Genomic DNA, 10,433 nt, shown 5'->3' with positions numbered 1-10,433 from the left:
TGCAGAGGCACGGCCAGCCAGCAGCACATGCTCGGCAGCTACTGCAGCAAACCAGGAAACTGTGGGCAGGACAAATGAAAGAGAAAATGAAACCAGCCGACACAATGATCCAGCTAAAATTCAGGTAAAGACACAACACTGAATGGTTAAAAAGAGTGTGTTCTTCAATAATGTTGTTAGTAGGTGCTTGTCCTACTTTACAGAGACCATATCATAGTGACACAAACAAATGCCAGAATTCAGCTAGAGAGAGAGCTCGTACTGTATCACAGCAGATGTCAATGTATTAACGTGAACATAGGCTCACATTACAGAGAACGGTCGCTCAGCACTGCTCTGTGTTGCCATGCGTGTTATTTTAAGAACACTCGTTTGTTGTCTTTTATTTTAATTGCAAAGTAAAGATGAAATGTAGGTTATTCTTCAGTTAAGAGTGGCAAACGAGAAGCAGAATTTGTAAAAAAAAATCAAATAAAAATTTGAAATAATAATGTATTTAAAATCTGTTTAATAGACTGTATTTAGTCAAATGAAAGCTTATGGGCTTTTAGATTTTTAATTTTAGTCAAATACCTGTGCTTATGCCTATTAGTAATAGTGCAAACTTAGCACACATAAAGACTTTTCTAAAACAGGGCCCAGAGCTGCCATCATGATAGTTTCAAGATCACATACATTTTTGGAAATATTATGCAGTGTAACACCACAGATTCTAATTAAGTGTGATACATGAAATTGTCAGAAATGTATGAAAATGAATTCGAAAGACTGAACTCACCGTGCATGCACCCCGCTTTGGAAGCTTGTTTCCACCGCAGGATGAAAAAAAAGGTTATTAACATTAACAATTTTGACTTTTTTTCTTGCCATTCTTAGGACAAATCAGAACTGGACATATAAACACTGAGAATTCTGAGAAGAAAGAAGAGTCATAATTATCTATTCTTAAACTTTCTATTTCATGGCGGAAACAAAAAACAGAATTGCGAGATACAAACTCATAATTCAGAGAAAATCAGAGTTTATATTCCATTTTTGTAACACAACAGACGTAAAGTTGGGGTAAAATCCTTTTTTCTTAAAATAAAAAAAGTATTTTTTAAAACAATTTGGTTTTTCAAGTTTATTTCAACTGTTGCAAAGGGACGTGACTTGCCACCACAAATGAAGAAGGATTTATTGGTATTAAGTGCAGTAAAAACAAAGAAACAATTACTTCAATTATTTACACACCATGTGAGCGTCAACTTTGCATTTCTTTTCACTGGACAATTTCTAACCATTCTAAAATGCGAAAGTGATCACCATCAAAATCAGCAACACCAAAAACATTCATTATGCATCTCTTGCTTGTAATCCTGTTCTTTCTGGAGGCACAGTTTTGTGTCCAGACTTCTGACAGCAATAGTCCTGCTGGCGATAACCTGGCGACAAACGGCCTTCCTTTTCCATGGAGTAAAGTGCGCCTGCCAAACTACATAGTGCCTGTACATTATCATCTACTTATTCATCCCAATCTCACCACCCTGAGGTTCAATGGATCTGTGAAGATCGAAATCGATGTTAAAAACAACACAAACTGGTTGGTGCTACACAGCAAGAACCTCAAGATCTTCACCGCCACTGTTCTGGATGAGCACGAGGCCCATCTGTCAGACAAAGTGCTCTCGGTACTGGAATATCCTTCACATGAACAGATCGCCATCTTCTCCCCAAAGATTCTGACCTCTGGGGAAAAATACTTCCTGTATTTGGAATTTGGTGCACCGTTAAGTGACGGCTTCTATGGATTTTATAAGAGTACATATAAGACAAAAGCAGGAGAGACAAGGTATAGTTAACATGGATGAACATGCAAAAACATAACATAGAACAGATTGCAAATAATTTCTAAATAATCAAACTAAATTTTCTCCCCTGAAGGGTCCTGGCATCCACCCACTTTGAGCCCACATCTGCCCGAATGGCATTGCCATGCTTCGATGAGCCCATTTTCAAAGCTAATTACACTGTCAGAATACGGAGGGGCCTGTCACATATAGCTTTGTCCAACATGCCATTAGTAAGATCACTTTATATGTCTACTTTATCAATTAAAGTAAATCAAATTTACTTTGACTGGAAAAAATATATAGAACAAATACATGGAACATAGAACAAAGATGGGACAACATTCTGAAATTCTGAAAATGTTTCTTTTCTTTTTTTTAATCTAATTTATCAATGTATAGGCCCATTTGTAAAACCAAATTTACTTCAAAATTATTATTATTTGTAATTATTATTAATAAATTAATATAAATTATTATTTTACATAATAATAATAATAATAATAATAATACATTTGGAAAACTATATCACAACAAATATATAAAAAATTGGATAATTTGACATTTTGAAAATGTTATTTTTATCTACTGTATAAATGTATAGACCCATTTGCAAAATCTTAATTATTTGAAAATTATTACTATTATCATCAATAATAAAAGTTAATATAATAATAGGTAATATGATTTTTTAATATGAAACAATTTAGAAAAATTATTTATCAAATACATAAAACATGGTCTATCATTTTAACATGTTGAAAATATTTATTTTATAGGAACAAACTGTAGAAATTGGCAACGGTCTTTTTGAGGACCAGTTTGAAGTGAGTGTGAAGATGAGCTCGTACCTGTTGGCCTTCATTGTCTGTGACTTCAGATCTGTTAGTGGGATGACTGCAACCGGAATTAATGTAAGTAACAAGAGCTTAGAGAGGGTTAAACAGCATGAAGCAGAAACATGTGAACACAACAGCTTTTTCTGCTTTTATAAAGTTTTCATCACAGGCTCTCGGGTGAGAAATGCATCTTGAATGAGCTGTTTTTTCTCCTCCCAAAGATTTCTATTTATGCAGTTCCAGAGAAATGGCATCAGACGCACTATGCTCTTGAGGCTGCTTTGAGGCTTATGGAGTTTTATGAACAATATTTCAACATACTTTATCCGCTGCCAAAACTGGGTGAGTGCATCTGGTTTGTTTGTTCCTTACCTTTCCTTCTGGTGTTTCAGTGCATAAGTTATATGATGTGCCTTTGGATATTTACACTGTTGTTTATTTTATGATGTGTTCCAGATCTGATAGCGATTCCAGATTTCCAATCAGGCGCTATGGAAAACTGGGGTTTGACTACTTATATGGAGACGTCTCTTCTGTATGACCCAGACATCTCATCAGCCTCAGATAAGCTCTGGGTTACCATGGTGATAGGACACGAGCTGGCCCATCAGGTTTTATATATAAAACACATTCTCAGTCTCATCTGTTATTAGTTAAGCCAATGAATTACAGTGCTACTGATATATATATATATACACACACACACACACACACACACACATATAATGTTTTTTTTGTAATGTTGTTATGTGCTTTTATTAATATATATATATATATAGGTTAATTCATTCATTTTTCAGTTTTAGTTTTCCAATCAGTAAATTTAGTGGTTGCCGAGGCAACAATTCAAATTTTTTTGTTAATTTTTCATCTACTATTTATATTTGATTTTATTTCAGCTTTAACTGAATATCTTCCATTAACAAACTGTTTCTAATAACTTTTGTTTTATTTTTATTTAATAATAACAAAAACCTTGCCTACCCAATATAGTATAAAAATATCTTTCTTCCTGGGAATATTAACTGGCACAAGACGTCTGACAACTAGCCCCAGTCTCCCCAACACATGTACTGTTCATACATTTTACTGTACATATACCAATCTCTCAAACCCAGATGTGTTGACGCTGGATGAGGAAGTTGACTGGGTGAAGCTCAACAGTGACATGAATGGATATTATATTGTCCATTATGATGAGGAAGGCTGGAACGCCCTGACGGAGCTGCTGAGCGCAAACCATACTGCTCTGAGCTTTAAGGACAGAGCCAGCCTCATTCATAACGCCTTCCAGCTGGTCACGTGAGTTAATGTTCAGGCCATTGCTCTCATGAACGCATCTGAGATCATAAAGCATATCTTAGCACACTGGGAAAACAGGAAAGTCTGTATTAACTAGCAAAATGAGCATAACTGTTTTATCCTATCAGCTCATTTGTAATGTTATTTTTTTGTTATGTATTATACAGTGCAGGACGACTGTCACTAAACAGAGCTTTAGATTTGATCGGTTACTTAAATTCTGAGACCCACAATGTTCCTCTCCTGCAAGGGCTTGGCTATCTACAATCATTCTACAAGCTGATAGACAAGAGAAACATAACTGACGTTACTCATAATCTGAAGGTATGACAGAAACATTTCCTGGAGTCTAATCGAATTTACTGTCCTCATTCCTCCACATACCCATCAAAGAGTCTTTCATTTCAGTAAGGCTGCTTGCAGACCCACCCGTTGAGTTCACATGAGATCTTCCGAGATTATGGCCACTTTATGTCTGGGTTTTTCCCCTGCAGACCTACATCTTGCAGTATTTCAGAGATGTGATTGACAAGCAGTCATGGAGATGCTTGCAGACCCACCCGTTGAGTTCACATGAGATCTTCCGAGATTTTATGTCTGAGTTTATTTTGTCTTGTATGTGTGTATAGCCACTTTATGTCTGGGTTTTTCCCCTGCAGACCTACATCTTGCAGTATTTCAGAGATGTGATTGACAAGCAGTCATGGAGCGATGATGGGATGGTCTCAGACCGGAGACTGCGTGAAGAGGTTCTTTCCCTTGCATGTGATTTTGATTATCCACCTTGTTTGGAAAAGGCTAAGCAGCTCTATAATAGCTGGGTGGAATCCAGTGGTACAATCAGGTGACTTAGCAACACAGTATTTATTTCTGCAATAACACCCTCCAATATACATTTTCATAATTTTGAATGATTATGGCGGTAGATTTCTTAATAGCTGACTAGTGCTTTACAAACTATATAGCTTACCCACTGATGTGTCTGAGACGGTTTACATGGTTGGAGCTCAGGATGACAGCGGTTGGGCCTACCTTCTGGAAAAGTATGGTGTCTCCATGTGTGAGACAGAGAAAAGCAAATTTCTCTCAGCTTTGGCAAGCAGCAAGGACTCTGAAAAACTATCAAGGTACATTGTTAGCAACACATTGAAAGTCATATGTAGCATAATTATACAACAGTTTGGGATCAGTAAGATGTTTCTGAAAGAAATTATTGTTTATTCAGCGACATTGCATTAAATTGATCAAAGGTGACATTAAAGTCTGTGTAAAGGCAATTCAGAGAATTCTTTCTAAACACATTATAAATGTTAGAAATGTATTGCTGAAAACACGTTACAAAGATTCTGAACTATGTAGTATTGTGGAGTTAAACCGTTAACCTGTTAGTGCTCCACTGTACCGCCTGCAGTACACTGCGTGTTTTTGAGGGTTAATTTTGTGACTTACAACAACTCTGTGCAACAAAAAATAGCTAAATATGTCACATATATTTGGAAAGCTGAGATTCTTGTGATTCGAATGTCTTTGTCAAACTGCCTACAAGGCTTCATGCTGTGATCCCATTGTGTTTTCCAGCTAATAGCTCACAGCTATAGTCATCTGCAGGCATCTGTTTACAGAAAAATGTAGGCGGAATGTTTTTTTCCTTTTACAGTGTGTTCAAAGTCTATTACTCAGTACCGGTAAGACTTACAGTGATTTTGATGTTTGTTCTGTTTAGGAACAAACCTCAGAGTGTCACCTTTCAAAAGAGACCAAAACCATGCATATACTTCAAATGGTTCAAGAACAGCATGCCATTTACTTTAGGGGGTTTTAGGCGTTTTAGGCCAATTTTACAGAAATGCTAAGGGGTTAAACAGTTTTTCACCATTTTTGTGTTCAGGATTTTTTGGATGGAACTGAAAACATGTCTCGATGACTCACTGGAGCCACTGATCATGGCCCCTCCCCTAACACTATAATAACTAGAGTGCATTAGCATCTGTGGTTTGCCTGCCCAATCGCGAGTTTCAGTAAGTTACTGACGCCAGGGGCAAGTTCAAGCTCAAACCGGTGTGCACCGTTTTGCTACTGTTTCCGGTTTGAACGATTTGTCTTTTCATCCTGAAATGCGAGGCAAATGTTGGATCACAATAATTAGGAACCACAGTTTCCACAAATCCCTTCACTCGATTGGGATGTTCTCTTTTATTCTGGAGGGCAAGGGCAGTGACTGTACCATCGAGTGTATTTTGCAGTATTAAACACGTATTTATACCGATTTCATCAGGCTCCGAAAATTCTTCAAAAAGAACACAAAGAATGGCCTTCTCAGCTGCCATAGTTGCAACTCTTGCGTCATCAGAAAAGGGTGCTCAACGCACCACCGTTTCCGTTAAAAAAACGTTTTGCACCATTTTTGTCGGGGCTGAACGCAGCCCTGGTTTCCCGTGAGTGGGCGTGGATTCAGCGCCAACAGTGGACACGCCCCCAAAGTTTGAGAGCAGAGAAGACTGCTTATTTTTTTCAAGATTTTGATAACTTATTTTATTTACTTGCCGTTTTTTTATCATTCAAATTTGGCTGGGTGGTTAGTAACATTTTTCTGTGGTGTGATAAACTCTAACTCTAAACTCAAACTCTATTTAATATTGCTTTACACGGACTTTATAGGGTGACCAGACATCCCGTTTTTCCCGGGACAGTCCCATATTTCAGCTCTACTTTTAGTGTCCCGACTTATTTTGAAAAAAGTCATGTTTTGTCCCGTATTTCAAAATTTCTTTACGACTGGGTGATCAGAGCGAGTAGTGTTCTGCTACGCCAAAACAGCCTAATTAAAGGTAACCAAGCTCGTCGTACAATAAAATTGTCATCCAATCACAATTAGTGATGCAAAGTCCGATTCATTTCTGCGAACCGGTTCTTTTCAAACAGATCGGCTCATTGAACCGGTTCAAAAAGATTCATCGGTTCCTGATGTCATCAAGCAATAAAGTCTCTACGCAGTGCCATGTTGTATCAATTAAAAATTCAAATAAGTAATTTGTGTCAACACATATTGAAACATTCCAAAATAAAGTTATTTGTGTGAAAGCATATTGCCATATAATTAACTTTTAATGGTGTTTGTGGTCACAGTTTTAGTCGCGGATCCTCAGATACGACTGACTGACCAATATTGACTAGCCTACAACGTGGATAAGATTTCTAAAAGTTTCACACATACAGCACACATTATAGACATTGATGCACAAATGCGGATATGTTCTACATGTCTACAGTATAAAGAATGAATAAACCAGTCTTATAAACTCCTTGTCATGGGTAGGGTGTTCCAGAGACCAGGCAGGACGACGAAGAAAAAGGATATTTAATGATATGACAACAGGAGATCCAGACAGGGTAGCACACAGGGTAACAGTCGCAATAACCGACAAACTAGAATACAAGAGACAGGAACTTATATAGGGCAGATAACGAGGGGCAGACAGGTGAACACAATGAGGTGATTAACTAATAATGAGAACAGGAACAACCAAATAAGGACACAGAGGGATAAACCACAAGCGACAGTCCACAGGGGTATGACAGATCGCCCCCTCCCGGAAGGCACATCCTTAGGAGGACGACAAAAGGAGTGGATGTGGGATGGAGACAGGGGAAGGCAAAGGGCCGGCAGGCAGACACGATAGCTGGAGGCTCCGGCAGAGGACGGATAACCGGGTGGAGGCCGGCAGACAGAGACCAGGGGGGGCGACGAAGGAGGGAGGAGACAGGAGGTGCTCAGCAGGACCCAGGCCACAGCCATAACAGCGGCCCACGGTGGGAGGAGCCATGGAGGAGGGATAGCTGCTGACTCCAGGGGGCCGACCAACGGCGGAGGAGCAGGAGCTCAAGGCGGAGAGCCAACGAGCCAGGGGGATGCCGAGGTTCCAGGGGGCCAGGGTCGAGCCGAGGGCTCTGGCAACCGAGGTGGAGGTCCAGAGATCCGCGGCGGAGCCGGAGCGACTGAGGACCAAGGTGGAGCTGGCGGGAAGAAGGAGCCTAACGGAGCCGGTGGGACAGAGTGACGAGGTGCAGCCAGAGGAGAGGAGTCCAGAGGCGATGGCGGGTCGACGTCCGACCAAGGCGGAGCCGGAGGGACGAGGGAGCCTGGTGGAGCTGATGGATCGATGGGTGCCAGTGGAGGCGAGGGAGCTAGGAGCCGAGGTGGAGCCACTGGGTCTACGGACAGAGGCGGCGTCCCGGCTTTGGAGGTGGAGGTGAGGGAGACTCAGACCATGGCGACGCTGGAGGATGGTAGTCCCGCGGGGCTTGCACCGCAATTATGGTGGGCTGAGGGCGAGCAGAGGGGCTGCCAGCTGAAAGCGGTGGAGGAGGCTGAAGCGGGTGGGAGGGGGGGCATTTTTGAGGAGCGAGTACTGGAGAGAGCTCTTGGGCTGGAGCCCTTCCCGGGCTGAACTGGGGATCAGGAGCCCTTCCCGGGCTGAACTAGGGATTGCTCTGGCTCGTGGATCGCGGCGGGAAATGGCTCTCCGTCATCGGTGGGCTCAGGCTGATGCTCCGTACCGCGGGGAGATGGTGGGCTGGGCTCTGGGTCCGAAGTGGCTCCGGCGAGATCATCCATGGGGCCGATGGTGAGTGGCGACTCGTTTCTCATCAGAGTCCACTCCACGAAGGCGGCAAATTCCTCCCGAGGACCATCTTCGGACGACCGCACTCTGCAATCGGCGTTCAGACTTGCCTCATAGAAAGCGCAGAGCGCATCGTCCGGATAGCTGGTGACGTTAGCGACCATCAGGAACAGTCTGGTATGGTCCTCGAGAGTCCTGCCCTCCTGCTCCAGCAGGAGAAGGAGGAATTCGGGGCACGTGAAGGGATCCATGGGGTAAACACAATGGAAAGAAAAACGGAGGGGAGAACACGGAAGTTAAACTGTTTTTGGGTCAGTTATTCTGTCACGGGCAGGGTGTTCCAGAGACCAGGCAGGACGACGAAGATGACGAATAAAAGGATATTTAATGATATGACAACAGGCGATCCAGACAGGATAGACATCAACACACAGGGTAACATTCGTAATAACCGACAAACTAGAATACAAGAGACAGGAACTTATATAGGGCAGATAACGAGGGGCAGACAGGTGAGCACAATGAGATGATTAACTAATAATGAGAACAGGAACAACCAAATAAGGACACAGAGGGATAAACCACAAGCGACCACAGGGGTGTGACACTCCTTGATTTCACTTAAGCAACTTTAAATATATGCATGCACAATAAAAACTTTTAATGGTGTTTGTGGTCAAAGTTTCATTCGCGGATCCTCAGATACGACTGACTGACTGACCAATATTGACTAGCCTACAACTTAGATAAGATTCCTAAAAGTTTCACACCTACAGCACACATTACAGACATTGATGCACAAACGCGGATATGTTCTACATGTCTACAGTATAAACAAGGAATAAACCTTCTTATAAACTCCTTGATTTCGCAACTTTAAATATATGCATGCACAATAAACTATTGCAAAATGTATTTACATCACTCGACAGAAAGGTTTTTGCAGGTTTTAATAACAGTCATAATAAGTATATTTCCAGGCTTGCACAGTATCGTCAACTAGGGATGGGTGTATCGATCCAAAGTATCGATATATCGATACTGACGCGAGTATCGAAAGTATCGATACTCAAACAAAAAATATCGATACTAAGGTGTGTTTTATTTACCAGTGATTTTGTTAATTTAACAACAACAAAAAATGCGTACAATATGCATTGAATTGGACGAATAACCTTTGTTAGCGAGTAATTGTGCAGGATAGAACTTTTTTCCTGCTCATCTGAACACGCAAATGTTGCAAGACAGAACCAATCAATCACAGAGAGCATTCACTCACTTCTGACAATGTATTCAAACAGGGCGGCTTTTCCCAAAAGTATCATAAGCTTTTGGGAACGGTAGCCCTGAACAATGCTTATCAGAGGACAGAAGGACAGAGTTATTTCACAATAAACAAACTGAAATTGTAGCCTACATAGTTTGTGCAATTACAGTTATTTAAATTGAACGTTGAAAGATAATATTGATCATGTTCTATTCTGTAATGTTAATAGAATTCATACACTGTCAGAATAAAAAGGTTGCATTTTATGCATGCAACAGCCTGTCACTGGCAGTCCCTTATGAAAATGAACCATGGTTTTACTAAAGTGACCGTAGTTCAACTGTAGTATTTGTAGATTTGAATCATGTGTAAAAAAAAAAACATATTTGAACCATGTGTAAACAAAAATATAACCTAATAAGTTACAATTAATAGTAACAATAGTTACGTATTGAATGTTAAAATGCGTTTTAAACATAAAGTTAAGTCCTTATCATTACCCATTTTACTCTTAGTAATTTAATAATTTAATACATTTCATAATTTAAAAGTTTAGTTCAGAAGTATCGAATCG

General features: G+C 40.5%; 1 protein-coding gene across 1 annotated transcript in view; it reads left to right on the top strand.

The window, feature by feature from the left end:
* Positions 1 to 961: 961 nt before the first annotated feature.
* The window catches only part of erap2 (endoplasmic reticulum aminopeptidase 2), an 11,063-nt gene continuing 1,591 nt past the window's right edge, over positions 962 to 10,433 (top strand). Inside the window, exons 1-9 of the mRNA XM_016238280.1 lie at positions 962 to 1,831; positions 1,924 to 2,062; positions 2,609 to 2,743; positions 2,890 to 3,010; positions 3,125 to 3,313; positions 3,634 to 3,970; positions 4,138 to 4,294; positions 4,630 to 4,814; positions 4,936 to 5,097. Of these exons, the coding sequence (XP_016093766.1) occupies positions 1,338 to 1,831; positions 1,924 to 2,062; positions 2,609 to 2,743; positions 2,890 to 3,010; positions 3,125 to 3,313; positions 3,634 to 3,970; positions 4,138 to 4,294; positions 4,630 to 4,814; positions 4,936 to 5,097 (1,919 nt within the window). The 5' untranslated portion in view covers positions 962 to 1,337. The remainder of the gene's footprint in view (positions 1,832 to 1,923; positions 2,063 to 2,608; positions 2,744 to 2,889; positions 3,011 to 3,124; positions 3,314 to 3,633; positions 3,971 to 4,137; positions 4,295 to 4,629; positions 4,815 to 4,935; positions 5,098 to 10,433) is intronic.

Source organism: Sinocyclocheilus grahami, unplaced genomic scaffold (genome assembly GCF_001515645.1).
Source record: "Sinocyclocheilus grahami isolate Dianchi unplaced genomic scaffold, SAMN03320097.WGS_v1.1 scaffold535.1, whole genome shotgun sequence".
Classification (NCBI taxonomy): Eukaryota; Metazoa; Chordata; class Actinopteri; order Cypriniformes; family Cyprinidae; genus Sinocyclocheilus; species Sinocyclocheilus grahami.
The sequence above is the reverse complement of the archived record's forward strand: the minus strand, read 5'-3'. Positions and strand labels throughout refer to the sequence as shown.